Source organism: Sylvia atricapilla, chromosome 1 (assembly GCF_009819655.1).
Source record: "Sylvia atricapilla isolate bSylAtr1 chromosome 1, bSylAtr1.pri, whole genome shotgun sequence".
Taxonomy (NCBI): domain Eukaryota; kingdom Metazoa; phylum Chordata; class Aves; order Passeriformes; family Sylviidae; genus Sylvia; species Sylvia atricapilla.
Genome location: NC_089140.1, coordinates 148,261,632 through 148,281,513, shown reverse-complemented (window position 1 = coordinate 148,281,513; position 19,882 = coordinate 148,261,632). Strand labels below are relative to the sequence as shown.

Below are 19,882 nucleotides of genomic sequence, written 5' to 3'. Positions count from 1 at the left end.
TGACAACAGCTCTATCAAACTGTTCATTGTCTGCAAGGCAAATTGAGACCTGTGAATGAATGAGGTAGCAAGTCTAAAAGTGAATCTGTTACTTCCAAGAGCTGCAAGAAACCAAGCAAGCAAATAGGAAATAGCTATTGATCTATGTTTGGTTTATGTAGAAAAGTTTTGGCTGCAGGGGTGGCTTCTGTGAGAGACCACGGGAAGCTGTCCTCGTGTTGGACAGAGTCAGCTCCAGCCAGCTCCAACATGGAACCCACCACGGCCAAAGCTGAGCCCATCAGCAATGCTGGTGACCTCTCCTTGGTATAAGAAAGGGTTAAAAATTCCAGACAGCATCTTTGAGAGAGGAGTGAGAATATGAGAGAGGAGCAGCTCTGCAGACACCAAAGTCAGTGCAGAAGGATGGAAAGGAAGTGCTCCAGGTGCCGGAGCTGAGATTCCCCTGATGCAAGCCATGGATGTCCATGGGGGAGCAGGGAACAGCCCCTGGAGAACCACCCCAGAGCCAATAACCCACCCTGAAGACTTCAGAGCACCCTGTTCTGGAGCAGAAGGATTTGCCCTGAAGGAAGCTGTAGCCCTTGGCAGGCACACCCAGGTGCAGGAATTCCTGGCAGGAATGGCAGCTCATGGAAAGGAGCCCATGCTGGAGCAGGTTTGCTGGCAGGACCTGTCGCCCATGGGAGCCCACTTTGGAGCAGTCTGTTCCTGAAGGACTGTGCCCTGTGGAAAGCATGCACATTGTAGCAGTTCTTGAAGAACTGCAGCCCAGAGAAAGGATCCATGCTGGGGCAGTTTGGTAAGGACTGAATCCCATGGGAGGGACGTTGTGCTGGGGCAAGGGCAAGAAGTTGTGGCAGGGACAAAGTGCTATGGACTGACCACAACCCCCAATTCTCATCCCTCATGTCAAACTGGGAGAGGAGGAGGAGAAGTGTTGAGAATGAAGAACTGAAGTTGAGAACGGGAAGAAGGGAAAAGTAGGGATAAGGGGGTTTTGGTTTTGCCTTTTTTTCTTACTGACCTCCTCAGAGAGTAAATGGCAACCAATGAATTACTGTTCCCCAAGTTGAGTGTGTTTTGCCCATGGATGGTAACTGTTGATCAATCAGCTTGTCCCCACAAATTTTTCAATCCTAATTTTTCTCTTTATTCTGTTGAAGAGAAGTTAGAAAGCAACTTTGTGGCCAGCCAAGGTCAACCCACCACGTGATAATATATATTGATTCCCCGTCCTGGGTTGTAGTATAGGATGTATTCTATCACCATCTTCATGAACTGATGAAGCCAATTGTTGGAGCAGTGCTCTTCCCAGGCCCCCTCCCTCTGGGGTGCCTTCTGTTAATGGCCCATCAATGCCTTGCCATGACTCACAGATAACTCCCTCCGGGGCTATCTCTCTTTAATGGGCCATCAAGGACCCCCTGTATGACTCATCATCCCATTGTGAGATGCTCCACCCAGGGGGAGGAGCCAAGCATTCCCACCTGAATATAAGCTGGGTTTTGGGGACAGTACAGGCAGCCCTCACCCACTGGATTCCCAGAGGACCAGACCTACCAGATCTTTCTATGGGATCACTGCTTCAGGAAGACCACCTCATCTGGACTGCTTCCATCACTCTGCTCAGGTTATACTCTGACTCTGTCAGTGGTCTGTTTGTATTATTGCATTTATTTTATTTTGCCTTTTTTTCCCTTTTCTTCTCATTAAATTGTATTTCTGACTTGGAGCCTCTCACTCGTTTTACTTTCAAACCACTACATTCCCAGAAATATGTAGTTGAGGAAACTTGACTTCCACAAAACTCTTCTAATAAAATTTACTGAGAGTCCAAAACTGAGCATGTGTTTGCAGCTCAAATCCCAGACTGACGAGCCTGAGATGATAAATAAATCCTGCTGTAAACACAGGCCCCTTGTAGATGCATGGGACAAGTGAAGGAACGTTATTTCTTTTAGGTCTCCAGTAGATCTTCAGCAGTGCTGCTCCTTTTGTATATAAGCTTCAAAGCCTGCAAGTGAAGCTGAAATAGAGACTTAAATCACAACAGGAATAGTGCTGGAGGATGTTTTATTTGAAGAAGTTTTAAATAGGATGAGAGAGAATGGCTTTAAACTGAAAGAGAATAGATTAAATTAGATATCAGTAAGAAAGATTTCACTGTGAGTGGTAAGGAACTGGAAGAGGTTGTCCAGAGAAGCTGTGGATCCTCCATTCCTGGAAGTGTTGAAGGCCAGGTTTGATGGGGTCCTGAGCAACCTGATCTAGTGGAAGGTGTCCCTGACCATGGCAGGGGATTGGAATGAAATGATCTTTAAGGTCCCTTCCCACCCAAACCATTCCGTGATTTTATGAAATAATCCCTCTAAGTGGTTTTTATCTTGTGTTGAATAGACTGATAGCTTCTCTCATTGCAAAGCCTTTTCTGGGGGGGATATTAAACTCTTAGTCTGAATATGATTCTTCATGACTAGGCCTTATGCCTCTCTGGTATCCATGCTTGGAAAGTGCAGATGGTAATTCTATGTGTCAGAGCAGAATTTTGAATACTTAGGGACGATCTCATGTGTCATTTATATAGCCCCTGCCACTGCAGGGTCTTGGACCACAATGGAGGTTCTCAGGTATAAAAACTGTGCAAATGATGTTTATGACTGCTCAGAAATCTTCCATGAAGTACTTTGTCAGTCTGATTTATTGAGCCACCTTGTATGGAGGAGTTCAGCTATGAAATAAAATGAAAAACACTGGTTATGATATTAAAATAATATAGTAGGTCATTGTTTTCCACCCAGCAGAAGATAAATGGTGACGGGATTGAAGAAGTTTTTCTAAGTGAGTTCCCATTTCTTCCCACTCAGTTTGACTATTCCTGTTGGCTGGGAATAGAAAACTGAAATGATGGATGGCTCTGATTATGCCTAGTCAGGTGCATTAAATGGTGTCTCACTCTACTGCCTCCTGCAATCTCGATGCTTGCTGTGCTTATCAGGGCTGGTGGGGAAAAGGTAGATGTCTGTAAACAATAAGAAAATAAAAGGGGAGGTGAAAGAGCTCAGATTTGTCTCAGCAAAAGGATTTTCTGGGCACTGGAAATATGTTAAGGAGTTTGAACAGATCCACTTTTAGAATAACTAATTGGGATATGTCTGTCAGCTTCAAGGCTCGGTAGCGCACATGAGCCCCGTCCTGCTTTTCATGGGTCATTTCATGGGAGAGATGCTTGCAGTATATGGAAAGTTTCTTTTTAGCATCCATCTGTTTAATGCTACATGGAACTTAGCTCACATGCTCGTCTCTGGTTAAATCATGAACTCATATGTACTTGAGTTACAGTGCTGTGAATTCACAGACACCAAGAAAAATTACTCTATTTTCATCAGTGTGAGACAAAATAAGATCTTATGGATTTTTAGCTACGAATCAAGGACAGGTAGGTTTGAGATGCAGTACTTCATTTTGGGGTTTGTGTCAGTGCTGTATACAGGAGCTGTCTAAAGTTGGATGAAATACAATTCAAAGTCTGTACAAATGCAGCATTGAATTTCTGTGGCTCTGTATCTAAATTTGGGTTGTTGATGTACAAGAAAATTGAATTCAAGCTGGAAAGGTGCAAAATGCTATCAAAGTGACCCTGTCTAATGCAACAGACTAGCTGTGACTGGTTTATTCCTCCTTGGGAAAAACAAACAAGCAAACAAACCAGGCTGGTGAGATATGGCTGATCTTTATTCGTCTGTAGGAAAGGCAAACTGGGTGGGTTGCTGTTTGAGCTAGGAACTCTCATGGGAAGAATCAGACCTTGATCAAGTTCGGATTGAAAACAGGAAAACTTTTAGCTGTAATAGCAGTGAGTTTAGGGACAGCCTTACAGCTTGATTAGTGGAGATGGAAGCCCAAACTGAGATGTACCTCGATCTTTTTATGGAGGTGATTTTCAATGCACAATGAGTTCAAGTTCTGGATTTAATATCTCTTAGGCTCAATTTCCTGATTTCCTTGGGCAGTTTCTGATGGCTGGAACAGCATCCCATGAGAAATGCTTCTGGCTTTGTCTTGTTGGGGAAAGGTACCAAGGTCTCCAAGCTTCTGGGGTGTCCTTGCTTCTAAGAGATCAAAGTTGCTATCAGAAAATTGTATGAGGTTGCTTCATTTGAAAGTGCCAGCCCAGTGAGTTAGGCTGGTGTAATTACCCTGATACAGCAATTCCAGCAAATCTTCCCATAGCCAAAGCTGAACAACGTTGCAAAACTTTGACCTTCATGTTTTAGCTCAGCTCTTCTGTCTTCAAAGTACGAGGACAGATGTGCCTCAAAGTTAGTACTGGCTCAGTGGAAAGCTGGACAGGACAGTACCATTGGGCTGTAGATTTCCATTAACTTTCTTGGCTTCAGCTTCAAAAAAAGCTTTCTCCATCACAATTGAACTTCTCCCTTCACAGAAGTTTTGATTGAATTATTTCAGTTTTTCAAAGATAATTGACAGAACATACTTTAAATTTGTAGAGGATAATTGAGGCTTGTATTTGCAAGCATAAGGATTTTTGGGGGGGAACAATAGCAAGAGAAATAAAAGACCATGCACATTTTAAAAAGAAACTGAACTTATTTGAGCATTATTTTTTCTTTATTTTTAATGAAATCCATGTACTGCGTTCAATGTCCAATCTATCTATAAATCCAATTAAATCACTGCTCAGCATATATGTGATATGGTGGGCCAGATTATGACAGATTCCACTGACTTTTGCTGTTAAATCATTGAAGCCAGGTTTCAATTAATAAAACTGCTGCAAAATTAGAGTGTCTGCAGGGAAAATAACCTTGGCCAAAACTGCAGTCAGCCAGATTCAGAAGATATGTTTGGAGATGATTTTCTTCAGAGAAGGATACAATAAATGCTGTAACTGATGTAAAGAAGTCTATGATTGCAAAGTTCTAGAAGCAGGAAAACTTGTGTTGTTCTGGCTAATTTCTTATTGTTGTCATTAGGGGACAGAGAAGCACAAGCAAAGGAGGGGGAAAAGGAATTTTTGGTTCTTCCACACTTGGCTGTTCACCTGCCCACACAGAGACTTCCTTGGAAGAAGCAATTTTGTATCTGTATGACTTTGTCTAGATCAGAGCTTTCTCTGTTTTAGTCAAATTTATGTCTCTAAATTGATTTGCTGGCATGCTTTTCCAGCAGGGACTGAATCTGAGCACAATGGGAATAACTAACCCTCCCTTTAGCTGCCCTTTAGGCTGGGGAAACTCCTGGTTTCTCAACAGCAGAAAGGAGAATCTGCCTAAAATACCATAGACCTGCTAATAGTTTTAAAAGTTGGAAAAAATACTTTTTTTTATCTTCTACATGGGAAAAATCTGCTGTAGAAACAGCACAAAATTGAAACAGATTCATGAGCAAACTCATGGCAAGTTGTCTGTGCTCTTGTGTGCCTCTAAGCTGCACAAAGGGTAAAGTTGTAAGAGGAAAAATGTGATTACTTCAGTGCAAACACATCTGAACCACTTTCTTGAGTGTCACCCCATGTCTCTTGCTGGGTGTGCTGTGTTTTACCAGCCCAGCCCTGACAGCATTTGATGTCACACGGATTTATGAACATTGCTCTGAACTGCACTGGACACTGACATCAGAGCTCCAGAGGACGTGGGTGCTACGTCATTAATGATCTCAGTCACTCTGCTCTGTGCTGCCCTAAACAGTCTAATACTTGTTTAATAGGGCTTTTGTTCAGATACAGCTTCTCAAGCCCTGGCAGGGTCAGGTGAGAGCTGAGAGCAGGACCCTGTTAACCCTGCGAAGACTCAGACCTGGGAGTTTGAAAAGAACTAACTCATTGAATAAAGTGGAATCAGAAGTTTCTCATGCTTCTTTTTTATCATCACAGCATAGAAAAAAAAAACCATTAATTTTTGGTCTTTTGTTAAGACATGATTCTCTATGCTTCTTCCTGATATATTTCCTCCTGATCCCAGATGAGTGCTGTTTGGATCATCCTGCCAGCTCTGCAGGTGCTGAGTCCTTCATCTTCCTCCCTCATGGAGAAGACTAAGGTCATTGCCAATAAACTGTGGGCAACAAAAATCAATTACAGATAACTGTTAAAATTGCCCAAAAAGTCAATTTATAATAAGGAAAAATTGCTTATTGCAATCACATCCATGGAGTACAAAAGCTTTTGTGATGTAAAGAAATGACAGCATCAGGAAAGGTTTCCTATGCAGTGAGGACATAATATTATAGTGATGATCAGTCACATCTACATATGCAAAAAAGGATAATATTTTGCAGTCCAGGCAAGTGATAACCCTGATACCACAGTTCTGCAGCTAGAAGGGCTGTGCACAGCTCTAACAAAGGTCCTGAAAGTTTTTGAAGAGTGAGAGTGATCTCAGACAGTTACAATAAAAGTGATCGTATAAGGAGCTCCTTCTAAAGAGAAAGAATCTGAATCGTATATGTACACATGTATATGCTGTAGAACGCCTCTTGTCTTTCTTGCTGCAGGACTCTGCCTCCAAGAGCTCTGTTTATAACTAATATTAACTAAGGAATGAAGCTGTGACTATCTCCAAGAAGGTTAAAGGAGTGAGCAATGATGGAGAGAAATGGGGGTGTTGGATTGAGGGCTACAATAGAACAGTGTGATAAAAGGCAGCAAAGAACAAAAAAAAGTACAGACTGTGTATCAAAAAAGAACTTCCTAATAGCTGGATCTACTGGACAGGGCAACAATTTCCTAAGGGTAAGAGCAGAAACCCTGTTATTTCAATCATTTAAACGAAACTGGACAAAGCCCTGGAGAATGTATTATGAGGAAGAATCATATGCCATCCCCTGGGAATGGATAACATGACCTGATAAAGTCTTTTCCCAGTGGTTGTGATGATTCTCTTCAGATTGAGAACTTGTACTGGGCATGATTTGTCTTGGGACTAGATATGATGTGAGCCTCAGGTCAGTCCTCTGATTGATTTGGAGAACCAAGCAGAGAGGAGGAAGGGGAGGAAAAGAGTTCAGGGACAGTCAAAAATAGAGCTCATGGGAAAATATTGACTCAGAAGTCAACTGTCAACTGCTGCCCAGCTGGAAATCCAGCACAGAGCTGCTGTTGGTTTTGGGAGGAGTCAGGAATGGTACACCAGACACAAATCTGGCATACCAGAATCACTGCTGTTTAAATGGTTGTCTCCTCACAGAGCTGGAGAGGAACCTCTCCTCTCTTTCCAGTCTCTTTTCTGAAGCAGAGGAAATTTTAGGGATGAGCTGAGATACTGCTCTATCAGTACAAAATGAACTGGTAAGTGTTGGCATCCTTGATTTCTTGGGAGGTGGTAAACCAGGTGGAAATTACCTCAGCTGCTCTGCTACCTTATTCAAAAGAACTGCCAGGCCCTGCAGACATCTCCTATCTAAGCAGTAAAAAGAGAGGCTAAGTTCAACAAGAGTAGGTTTGAGATAATCAGATCTTCTGTGTCAGATAGATGAGCAGGAAGATTGGGATTTCATGGGGCCATTTGAAGTTTTCCACTTTCTCTCATTTACTTTTTTAGTAAACCCCTTTATTGTGTAAATCTTAAAGAGGAAAAAAATGGGAAATATTCACATTCAAAGAAAAAACAATAACAAACACAAGCAAATACAGAAGTCTCAACTATTTGTGTTTTTTTTAAAGCAACATCTTCCAAATTTTGTCTTTTGTTAAAACAAGATGCTCCTTGATGAGCAGCAGTGGTCAAGCCTGGTTTACTGTGAACTCAAAAACATCTCCAGTTCTCTTGAACCCTGATTTGCATCTTCATCCTTGCAGGCAGATAGATATTCCACTACAGGCTGTTTTAAGGTGATGGAGACCTCTGCATTTCTCTCCCATACCTCTACATCTCACCCTCCTTGCAGGACCTCTAGCTCCTGTTTCTTTCCAGTAAGTGGCCAGAGAAGGAGCTGATCCCAGCTGCAGCTGAGCTCACACTATGTGTGTGTTGATTTTTAGGCCCTTTTATGTGTATTCACAGATTGGCCAGATGGCAGGCCCAGCAGAACAGATCACTATCAAGTTCACATTACAGTTTCTTCTAAGTGGTGGAAATTGGTGAGCAGCATCAAAGTTATCGTGGAGGAAAAACAGATGGGCAGAGATACGGATATAGATGGCTCATCCTTACCAAGAAATGAGAAAAACACAGAACTAATTAGAAAAAGGAAAGGTTTTTTTATGCCTTGGTTTAAACTCATAAACCTATTCCTTACTTGCCATAACCCAGTGGGTATTTGAAAAGGCCAAATGTGACCAAGTCTATGTTTTTGCATTATGCAGAAACAATAGCTCTCAAAAGAGGAGCTGTGTCCTGCTGGGGTCCCAGTCCAGGACAAATACAAGATCTTTTCTAGGGGGAGCAAAGAAGTCCACAGGTCTTTCCACCTGGGGGAGTGATGAAACTACCTGGGCACAAGCCTCTGACAGGAGGAGAGCTGAATAAGCAGCACCTCCAACTGTTCTGCCCCAAGGAACTGAATAGATTTGTGTCCTCACCTCTCCAGGGAGGCATCCAGCAGGGGGGAGGAGAGGCCATCCCTTGTACATGCTGGTGGTGGAGTCTGGGCAGGGAACGAGGAGGAAAGTGCAGTCTAAGCAGTCTGAGAGCCTCTAAAACACAATTCTCCAATGTGTCTCATGAACATGACCTTACTGAGAGCTTTGCAGGGACTGGGACACATAATTTGCCTTGGTCCTCTGAGAATCCAAAGGAAGTCTCTGCAAGAGGGTTGATTTCTTACAGAGAACACCCAGATGAGGCTGTATTGCATGTGATCTCCAGCTGAAACCAGCCAAACCAGAAGTCCTGAGTCCTACCTGAATCACAAATGGCTGTGTTTCACTAAATTTCTGCCTTTGGATCCCTATAATTTCAGTCTGTGTGAGCAACTTAACTGTCTTCCCAAGTGCCACCCACAAGAGGACTACCCAGGATGCTGTTACAGTTGATAGCTTCAGTTCCTGCTCCATGAGGCTGTAAGGATTCAGGGCTGTGTTCTTAAGCAGTTGCCCAAGCACTCCTGGTACTTTTCCTATAGTTGAATCTTCCGATGGAACACGGTTTAGCCACATCTGGTAATGGTCAGGGCTGGGAATTGATGCCAACAGGCATTTTGGGTGATGCAGAGCATTCACCATGCCAGTACTTACTGCAACTTGGTGTGGCTGGAAGAGAAGCTATGGGAAAAATTGTTATCACTGATGCTCCAGAGTGGGAGGTTCAGGTTCCATAAGGAAGGAGATAATGTGGGATGGCTGCAGACCAGAACAGTAGAGGGAGTGAGGAAATGTGGCAGAGGAATGAGTGGCAGCAGTAGTTATCAGTCTCATCAGTTTTGGATGAGTCCTTCACGTCTGCTGCTGGGAGTGTTGACAGGCAGTAGATTCAGCATCCCTGGTGAGTTACAGGAACCACTGCAGAGGCAGTTCCTGAGGCCAGACACTTGTTTGTCCTCACCACAAAGTGCATGAGTGGCTTTCCCCCTGCAAGTCTGGCTTTGGGTGTGTCTTCACCTGCTGCTCAGCAGATCCCAGAGATCACAGAGAGAAGCCATTTCTTCCTTTTCCTCCTCATTTCCTTGCTGCACGTTGCCTGTGCCTGCCTCTCCCCTCAGAGCTGCGTTTGAAGCTGCTTTTGCTGAACATCTTGGAAGATCAAGAAGAAAAGAAATGTGTCCTTGTGGTGGGGAGAAAAAAAAAACAGTAGAAACCTGTTGCATCCCTGCCACCCAGAATAGGAGGTCTTCTGCAAGTTTGATATAAAACAAAGCAGTGAGTGCAATCTGCAAGGTGGCATGACCTTACTTCTGCAGCCAGGACCTGGAAGCAGTTGTTACAGACCAAGGATGAGCCAGGATGAGAGACCATGCCAAGCTTCTTGAGGGATTTAGGATTTGAGGTTGCAAAATTTGGGCATGTCAGATTATTTTTCCTCTCCTGTGATGCCCCTGTCTCCACAACAGGAGATGATATTATCATGTATTGCTATGTGGTCCTGTAGGGAGACATGTGCCATGCTTTATCCTGACATTAAAGACTGTCTTTTGGGCATGGAAGGGGAGGATATCTTTGAGGGTGGAAAGGGATGTGCAAAACTAAGAGAGATTGTTCAGCTGAAGTCTATAGTGAGATCAAGGAGATAAAAGGAAAAAGAGGTCCTGGAGATATTTGATGAGAAAGGCAGCAGGATGCAGGGAGAGACCAGACAGGGGAGAGAGAAGAGGGAGCAGTCAGCAGTGCCCATGAGCCAGGAGGGTGCTGTAGTTACACATCAGCTCTCATCCAGGTAACAGCAGTTCTTACAGGAGATAGTCTTTGTCCTGGTGGATGAGTTACTACCAGTTAGTTAGATGAAGTATCTCCCTGACCTCTCCTGAAAATCTCTTTCATCTGCACCACAAAGGCCACGTTGTTTCTTCTCCCTGGTGAAAGCTGAAAGCACAAGCAGCAAGTCCACCAAAGACACAGCCTGATCCTTGTGGTGGTTTCTCTGACGTAGATGAACCTCTGAAATGAAGTGTGTGACATCAGGAAGATGTGTTAATCTGAATTACACGTGTCCATCTGAAGAACAGGTGCCATTATCCTCTCTTCATTATCTCCTGGCCTGGGCTGCTGCCAGCATGAGTAAGAAGGGTTTGAGTCACAGGGATGGAGAAGTTAATTCCTTTCCGGGGAGTGTTGTCAGAGACAGCCTGGCCCAAATGCCCATCGCAGGGATGAGTGATGTGTAGATGAATGAGGGGAGAAAAGTCCTCTTAAGAGAAATAAAGCATCCCTCATGAATAATGTAGAGTATTGCTTTGAGATTCAAGATATCTAGGACTTGTTGCACATTGAATGGGAATGTGAATGAGGCTCAGCTGCTCTGCAGCTACACTCTGGCCTGAGCACGACCTATAACAAACTCACCTGCACTACAGTTCTTACTTTTTAACACTGGCCATGTACTTGGCCTGGTACCAATGCACATCTAGAGACAATCCTTTCTCAATCTCTGACAGAGCCCAACACAGAAAAATACTCAGAAAGCCCATGCAGGCTCTATCTGTGTTAGTAAGTGAAGCAGGACCTGTGTTTTGTAGGACACAGAGATGACACACTGAGTACCAGAAATAGATAAACACCTGTACTGCACCAGGAGGGTGCTTAGTTCCAGTGGACCCTGGCCAGTGTTAATCTCCATGTGTGGACCAGGCATGGGCTTTGCCTAGGACAGTGCTGATTATTCCAGGGGGAAGCCATAATGGGCTGGGCTGATGATAGAGTGTGCACATCATGGGCTGGTGGTGGAATTCATCCTCAGAATCACAGATCTGTTAAGGCTGTAAAAGACATTTAATATCAAGTCCAATGGTTAACCCAGCATCAATACCATGTTCACCATTAAACCATGTCCTCAAGTGTCATATTCCCATGTTTTCTGAACACTCGACTGCTTCCCTGGGCAATCTCTTCCAATGCTTTACATTCCTTTTCATAATTTTTTTTCTGTGATATCTAACCTAAAGCTCCCCTAGCAGAACTTGAACTTAGTTTAGTTTGCTAGAGTAGATACTGCCTTGTAGTTTTGGAGATAGCTACTATGTAGATGCAACACGCTGAATATATTCAGGATTTTTTCCCATAATGTTTTTTGTTTGTTTTTTTTTTTTTTTTGGTTGTGGATTTACTTATTCCAAGTGATCTGTACCATTACAATAGCATGAATTTGTTTAAGACTCTTTTTGCCCTAGAAGCAAAGTGTTATTTCAGAGAATTTGTGTTGGAGGACAGGACAGATGTTCCAGACCTGTCTGTGCCCTGCAGCTGATTGTGGTGCAGAAATCACTGATGTAGATCTAAGCAAGCTGCTCTGTCCACATGAGGCTGCAAAGTGTCAGAGATACTTGCTTGGGGCCTGAATGCAACATGGCATTTTTGTGGATAAAAGGTTTATAAAATCATGAGTGACACAAAGAAGGGGAATGGGGACTGACTGTTCCTGGTCTCTTCCAAAGTGGGGCAGATACCATTGCCATCAAATTATAGTAATGAAAGGGAAGTAAAGGAGCAATGGCAATTATTTTAAAGAACATATGGTTGTTCTATGAACCTTCTGGCCACAGGATGTTAAAGACATTGAAGGGATCATGCCCAAGTTCATGTAAGAGAAATCCATTTTATGTTACTAAACACAGCAAAAACTGGCTTAGGAAATCCCTGAGTACCAAATAACGAAGCTGTACACGAATTCTTGGGGGAAAACTCACACATAATTATAGCATTCCTGTGCCCTTCCTCAGTCATCTGCTTGTGGTTGCTGTTGGATTCAGGGTAGCTGTGCACAGAGTTCCTCTGCACGTTCTGGTTGTGGACTGGTAAACCAGGACAATATCTCTTTACAACCCAGAGGAAAATACTGGGGCTGTCCCCAGCTGGACCTCATAGAGATTTTAAGGAGTAGTTTCTGTCTGTGTCTCATCTGAAAGGCACCATTGAAAAATAAGTGTTGAAGAAGGCTCTAAGTCTTCTTTTTTTCTCAGACCTTTATAGGTACACTCTGGCAAACAAGAAAATAGAATTCCTTTTTTCTTCTAGAATTACATGTAGGTGCATATGTTCTTTGAGAGTTTTTCATCAGAGAATGGAAAAGGCCTGGAAAAACCAAAGGCAGGGAAGACCTCAACAAAGTAGTTGTTTTAGTGCCAGCCCTTACAGTGTGATTCTTTTCTTCCCTTGGCTACATCTTCCTGCAGTTCTGCTTAGTGTCTGTATCCCAACTGTCCCACAACTGGGAGGAGATGGATTTTGTGGAGTATTGGTGCTTCGCAGTCCAGAACTGGAGTAGCACTGAAACATAACATTTCTTCGTGCCAAGCTATTTTTCTTGGTGCCAGCCCAGATGAGCTCTGTCTTGAAAGCCTAAGCAGCTGGGAGGGGTTTGAAAGTGAGGGAGAGTGCTAATAATATTGCTTCCAATTGGGGTGAGAGTTATTTAGACATTCCTTGATCATTCAAATAGTGTCTCATTAAAAACAGACAAAGCTGCCTGCTGTGGTCACATTGCTGTATTGTGGTACCTCGGCAAACCAGCTACTATACTAGAATAGGATGGGCAGTGTTTGCTTAGGTGTGGTCCATGTAAAGCTCCATCTATACCTTCCTCACTCTTATCTCACCTCTGTGGCTCATTAAGGGATGCATTTCCTGTACCCAGCACTAAGATCTTCTGTTCCATCTTTCTCCTTCACCACGGAAGAGAGAGAAGCCCTGATGCCATCATTAACGTTTCCATTTTTCTTTAAGCCTTGTGTTTCTTCATGATGACACAAAGTCGCCTCTTTATGCTCTGCTAAAGGGCAGTGACATTCGTGTAGAGGAAATCAGGAAGAATTTTGGTAGCTGGAATATGCTACCAAGGCAGTTGCTTCTGCCTTTACTTGATGCAAGTAAAACCCAACAATCTGGAGACCTACACTGTGACCTGTGTCCTTTCCCAGCATTATTGCTCCGTTGTGGCCCTCTTCCTCTGGCAATTATTCACCTTCCCCTTTTCCCCAGAGGTAGTCTCTGATGTTAAGAAGACAGTGGTTTGATTTAGATTTGAAAAATACTGAATTTCAGAGAACATGCACTGCTGCAGTTTGCTTTCCATGTATTAGTCTGTAAGGTCTGAGTAGATTTTGCAATGCTTAAGTAATGGAAAGTTAGGTCTGTCTTTGGTGTATTTTCACACTCCTTGTTTCAGAGTGTTTGAGGCAATGGCTAGGGTGTCTATTCCCTAAAGCCACTTTGTATAGGACAAATATGTGACTCTAATCCTCTATACCATAATTTATTTGTAAAGTCTTATTCCAACTTCATGAATAAAGAACTTTCTTTACCCCAAATTAATGGTGAAAATACAGTAAGAGACACTTATCTGGTATTGTGGAACGTGAGTATGATTTGGGGTTGAATAGTCAGAAGTCAGAATTTCTGGATTTTCTATCTACCTGTGTGAATTGGAGGGAAACTAAAGCCTGTGCTTCTCTATCTGTGAAACAGGGATATGGATATATTTGTATCTTATGGGATATATAATTACAAAGTCTGTGACAAATCTTAGGAATTCAACTGTGATATAGCATGTAAGCACATAGTATTAATGTTTTATGATGTCCCTAAAGTGTTTCTTGGGGATATCTTTAATGAGAAGGACAAAGTGAGATCAAAAGAAACCTTTTGTCACCCCAAATATTTTTTTTAGAACCTGAAGCAAAAGCTTTTTCTACCAAAATGCCATCTCTGCAACCATCTGGAAAATCGCATTTTCTGAAGCTTTCCTTCTCTTTATCATCTGTAACTAAAGCTATAAAATAGGAAGACGTCCCTGGTTTAATTCACACCCCTGTAGTTCTAAAGCTGATCTTAGTAATGAGAGGCAATTATAGCCTTTATTGAGGGACAGTCAGGTGGAACTAACCCAGCATCAATCTGGTGAAGACACTTCCCTTTCCACTGCTTTTTATGATGAACAGATTACTTGGCTCAGTAAAACAGATGAATCTCTATCCTTTATAACCTGGAAAAGAACCACCTATTTTGAGGTTTGTGCTTCTTTGGTAAAGTGGTTTTTATGACCCATCCATCAACAAATACCAACTGACCTAAGAATAAACCTGGTGCTTTTTAAAGGGGATTCTTGCTGGTTTTCTTGATTTTTATTTTCCTTGTCTACTCTTGCTTTACATGTTAAAGGTTGCCTGGTGTTTATATTTTAGTTCTAATAAAAGTGTGGGATCTGAGATGCAGCCCCATCCTGAGAGGAAGGCAGAATTCTGGGTTCTGCACCTCAGCACTGGTTTGGCAGAGCTACAGAAGGTCCAGAGAACATGGAAATGATCAAGGAAATGTGACTTCTGCTGTATGAGTTAAAAAGGCTGTGACTTCAGTTTAGACAGGAAAAAGCTGAGAGCAGCGATAAAGCTGAGTTTAGCTGAAAACAGGAAGGTGGTAGATAAGGAAGATTTAGAACTTTAATTCTGTAACTAAGGTGTTCTAGCTGAAACAAGGAGATATCCTTGAAATCAAAAGATACCTTATTACATAGCAGATAGTGAACTTCTGGAATTTGTTGCCACAGGGGATTGAGGAGGTGTGCAGTGTCAACAGTTTCAAAAAAGAATTAGACAAATTCAGAGCAGCAGGTCCATGACCTGCCTCTGAAGGTGATGCGCAGGGCTCCTCAGTGGTGCTGCCTCAGTGGTATCTCACATCAAGTCTGTCCTCCAGCTTCAGATCTGTAAGAGTGTGGGTCTGCTGAATGCCCTGTGTTTTATCTGCCAGCCATCTATGGGTATCCTGATGTCTCAGGGGTCTGCTATAAACAAGATGATTCTTTCTGGAAAACTGATTTAAACCCTCAATATCTCCAATGCAGACACCTACACTGGAGACAGTCACTCAAGGTGACTATCATGACTATCTTCATTTGGCTGTTTACAGTCTGCCAGTGCTGTGGGTGTCTAAATACTTCTGCAGTCAACAGATGTCTAGTCAGCCTAATGGGGGCCTAATGAACATGATCAATGAACAGTCAGAACGGTCATTTAATCTTGCCAGACATGGGATGGTCAGTGAAATAACTCACTACTTCCCATTTTCATAAAGTTTTTGTTGACTGTAATGGGAATTTGGACACATAGAACACATGCAGATGTATAAATGTAGGTATATTAATCTTGAACAGAGTTCTGTCCCAAGATTTTTGTTATAATGATGGTAGAGAAATAGTTGTCTCCTGAGAATAACTCACTGACCTGCTTTAGACACCTCTGTGTACATGACAGAAACTGCCCCTGTGAAGTACATAGTTCTACTCACTGGCTGTAAAGGGACTCTAGACAGTGGTACCCACGTGGTGAATGGACACGATGGCCAAGTGGGTCCCTGCCATCTCATTTTTGAGACTTTGGTATACACTCTCTTAAAATCTCAGCTGTAAGAAATGTAGATTTTAAAAACAATGTTATCTCAATAGGTGTAATTATAATATCAAAACAGCCCCTTGTGTATGGTTTGATTTAGAATAAAGACTTAGCCATGATTTTACCATCTGAAAACCGTGCTGTGAAACGTGGTACATCCTCTAGCCTCGGATTAGTTTAACATCCTGATGAAATTGCCTTTGCCATACTAACTGTCAAAGCTGTAAAACTATAGCACAAGCTAGTAAATTGTTTATTCTTCCAGTAAGTAAAGATAGAATGGGCATTAACCCCCTGAATTCCTATGGCGTTCCAGAAATGAGTCACTTTCATTAGGAAAAAGGCTTATTCAGTATGGGAAAGTTTGAAAAGGAATTTCTTTGGCTGGTGGGCCTGTGGATGTTGTTAACTCCATGCTGTCAGCAGACATAAAATTTGAATGCCAACACTATACTCTGGTTTTGGGACAGATTAACACCAACTACTCTCAAAAATGCTCTGGGAAAGTCCATCTATTTCCAAAGTTTCCACTTTTGCCTGTGACACTGAACAGACATGAAGTTTCTTCAGTTAATTAATGCAATAAAACCTTGTTTAGGAGACTCAACATTGTTTGAGGTAGAATGGGTTGCCCATTCTTTCACCTTTCCTACTCCTGTGTGCGTGTTGTTGTTATGTGCCTTACATACTTCAGGCACAGGGTGTGGGTGGGGAGATATGGGAAGATGGTGTGATTGCAGTGTCTCTGCAGCTTTGGACCTGTCTGTGGCGTCAGAGTGGTTTGCATGGCTTGCGTGACGGGGGAACGGTGGCCATCACCTGCCCTGCTGACTGTCCTGTGTTCCCATGTCCCCTCCCAGGTTACGGACATGCTGCCCCAGGCACGGATGCAGGGAAGGCTTTCTGCATGTTCTACGCAGTCCTGGGGATCCCACTGACACTCGTCATGTTCCAGAGCCTGGGCGAGCGCATGAACACCTTCGTCAAGTACCTCTTGAAACGCATCAAAAAGTGCTGTGGCATGAGGAGCACCGAGGTCTCCATGGAAAACATGGTCACTGTGGGTTTCTTCTCCTGCATGGGGACACTCTGCATTGGAGCAGCAGCCTTTTCCCAGTACGAGGAATGGAGCTTTTTCCACGCTTACTATTACTGCTTTATAACATTGACTACGATAGGGTTTGGAGACTATGTGGCCCTGCAGACCAAAGGGGCCCTTCAAAAGAAGCCTCTCTACGTGGCTTTTAGCTTTATGTACATTCTAGTGGGGTTGACAGTCATCGGGGCATTTCTAAATCTGGTTGTTCTCAGGTTCTTGACCATGAACAGTGAGGATGAGAGGAGGGATGCCGAGGAACGGGCGTCCCTGGCAGGGAACCGCAACAGCATGATTATCCACATCCAAGAGGACTCCCAGCATGGTCGGCCACGGTACAAGGCCGAAGTAACAGACCTTCAGTCAGTTTGTTCCTGCATGTGTTACAGGTCCCACGAGTACACCAGCCGGGTGGTGTCCCACCAAAATTCGTTCAGCTCGAAGCTGAACCCCCAGTACTTTCACTCCATCTCTTACAAGATAGAGGAGATCTCGCCAAGCACATTAAAAAACAGCCTTTTCCCATCTCCTGTCAGCTCCATCTCACCTGGGTTGCACAGCTTTACAGATAACCACAGGCTGATGAAACGGCGAAAGTCCATTTAAAGGGATTTGTCTTATTTTGCTTTCCTTGTTTTTCCCAGTTCTTTGTTGTTTTGGGTTTTCTGTTCCTTGAGTGAGACAGAGCGAGGCCAAAGGGAGTAGAGCAAGCCAGTCCTCCTCTGAGACTCAGCTCTTCAGCATGAAGCATGGATTATTACTGTTCCAGCAAAGTATGCCTTACATTACCCCCTTGGTGGATGTCAGAGGATTCAAGGTGACGTGAAGTGGGTACCAAATCCAAAGTTGCACACACAGCTGGGAGCCTTCATGTGCCACAGGCACTCCTGACCTAACAAACTTTTTTCCTCACGAGCAGGTTGCAGTGTGTGTGCGTATGCCTGTGTGAGTGCCGGGTGCGTGTGCGTGTGTGTGCGCGTGCAATTCCACAACCAGTGCCATCTGACAAAAATTAAAGCATCAGGTATCATTTTTCTTTTGCCCTTGAAGCAGTTGTGTTCCAGCCTGCTTTTTTAGATTGCTTCCAAAAGGAACGGGGAGGGTGGGAGGGGAGCCAATTTGTTTTGGTTTTGTTTTTTTGCCAAGATAAGCATGCGCCATAAGCAGTCAATATACCAGGTGTATCATGGTAAATTTTTTAATGCTAGATTTTAGATTGTATTAACATTAAAAAAAAAAAAAGGCAGGAGAAGATGGATCATTTTAGCTTGCCAGTTCAAAATTAAAAAAAAATAAATAAAGCATGCACTTTGTAAAACTGGTATGCATAATAAAAACACAAGAAAAACTAGCAATGGAATCAATAATCAAAAGCAAATAATCATATTAATTTAATTATATTTAATTTTATAATTTTCAACTGTTCCAACAATTTGCAAACAAAATTTCTAGGATAAATTGGGAGAATTGTTGGAACAGGAAAGTGTATTTTATTGTTTTAATTTTATTTATAAATTATTATTATTATTATTATTATTATTATTATTATTATTATTATTATTATTATTTTATGCAGCAATTACCTGCATGGACTTATACTTTTTGGAATGCTTGGTTAAGATGGGTATAAATAGGAGGATGTATATTTTTTCTTATATAATAGTGACAGGGCATTCCTTGTTTTAAATAAAAAAATAAAGATGATTGTCTCTAAATGCTTTTGATTTGTAAATAATGGAAAGCCTTTGTTGGTCTCAGGAAGAATTCAAGGGACAGTATCTTGTGTTTGGCTCACTGGGAACTTGTGAGATTAGATGTGATACTGCTTTTTTTTTTGCTAGGCAAAGGCAAAATGCATTTAGCAGTAACAGGCAAAAATAGCTTTACTCCAGTGTTTGGAGAGTAACAGCGGGAGCAGTTGTGTTGGCAAGTTGTAGTGGAGGATGTTGAGACCATGTCATAGAGTTGTTCCTTGGACATTGTCCATCTCTCGGTAGTTCATCTGGACCAAACAGACTTTACAGAACATAATTAGAGGCCTAATCCAGCTCCCTTTTAAGAGAATAGGAATTTTCAGTGATTATATGGGATTTAGTGCTTTTGGAGATTTATCTTTGATTTTACAAGGGTAGGACTGGGAGTTTTATGAACCTGCACCTTTGTCTCTGATTTAATTCTATCTTTTAAATCACTTTCTGTGTTAATTTGCCGTACAAAACCCATTTCTCTTTGGCACTAATCACCTCCTGCTGATTCTACCATTTTGTGCTCTCAGTGTAAAAGCAATAATCCTTTTTTTACCTTTAAAACTGGATGGTGTGTGCCCAGCTCTGAGCTCTGTGTGCTGATGGATGTTGATACCCTCTCAAAGAGGCATCTATAAAGAGCATTAATAGGGAGAAATAAGGAATGTCATTCCTCCTCTGTTGTCTTCTCCTTGGCTTTAAATTATTAACTATCAAATGTGCTCATGTTCTCCAGATCTGTCTTTCAGTAAGTAAATGACAAGCAAGTTATCCATGACTTTTACTCTTTTAGGCAGCTTCCTCTCAGTGTAGCAATTGCTGTGGCATAAAATCCTCCATTAAGATTGGTGAAGAACTAACAGGATTCTTAATAAGGATGGATGAGGATGGACTTTTTCAGAGTAATGTGTGGGACGTACTGGGTGCATCAGTGCTGTGCTGCCAGTACCATGTCCTAGGGCAAATCCTGATGGCAGAAAGATCGAAGCAAGGATACCTAAAAAAGCAGTTTCAGGATGTGTTAAACCACCTCAGTGTTTGACAC

At 42.6% G+C, this 19,882-nt stretch overlaps 1 protein-coding gene across 1 annotated transcript in view; it reads left to right on the top strand.

The window, feature by feature from the left end:
• KCNK9 (potassium two pore domain channel subfamily K member 9) overlaps positions 1–19,286 on the top strand; it is a 91,586-nt gene extending 72,300 nt beyond the window's left edge. The window contains exon 2 of the mRNA XM_066336583.1: positions 16,857–19,286. Coding sequence (XP_066192680.1) covers positions 16,857–17,698 — 842 coding nt within the window. The 3' untranslated portion in view covers positions 17,699–19,286. The remainder of the gene's footprint in view (positions 1–16,856) is intronic.
• Positions 19,287–19,882: the final 596 nt, after the last annotated feature.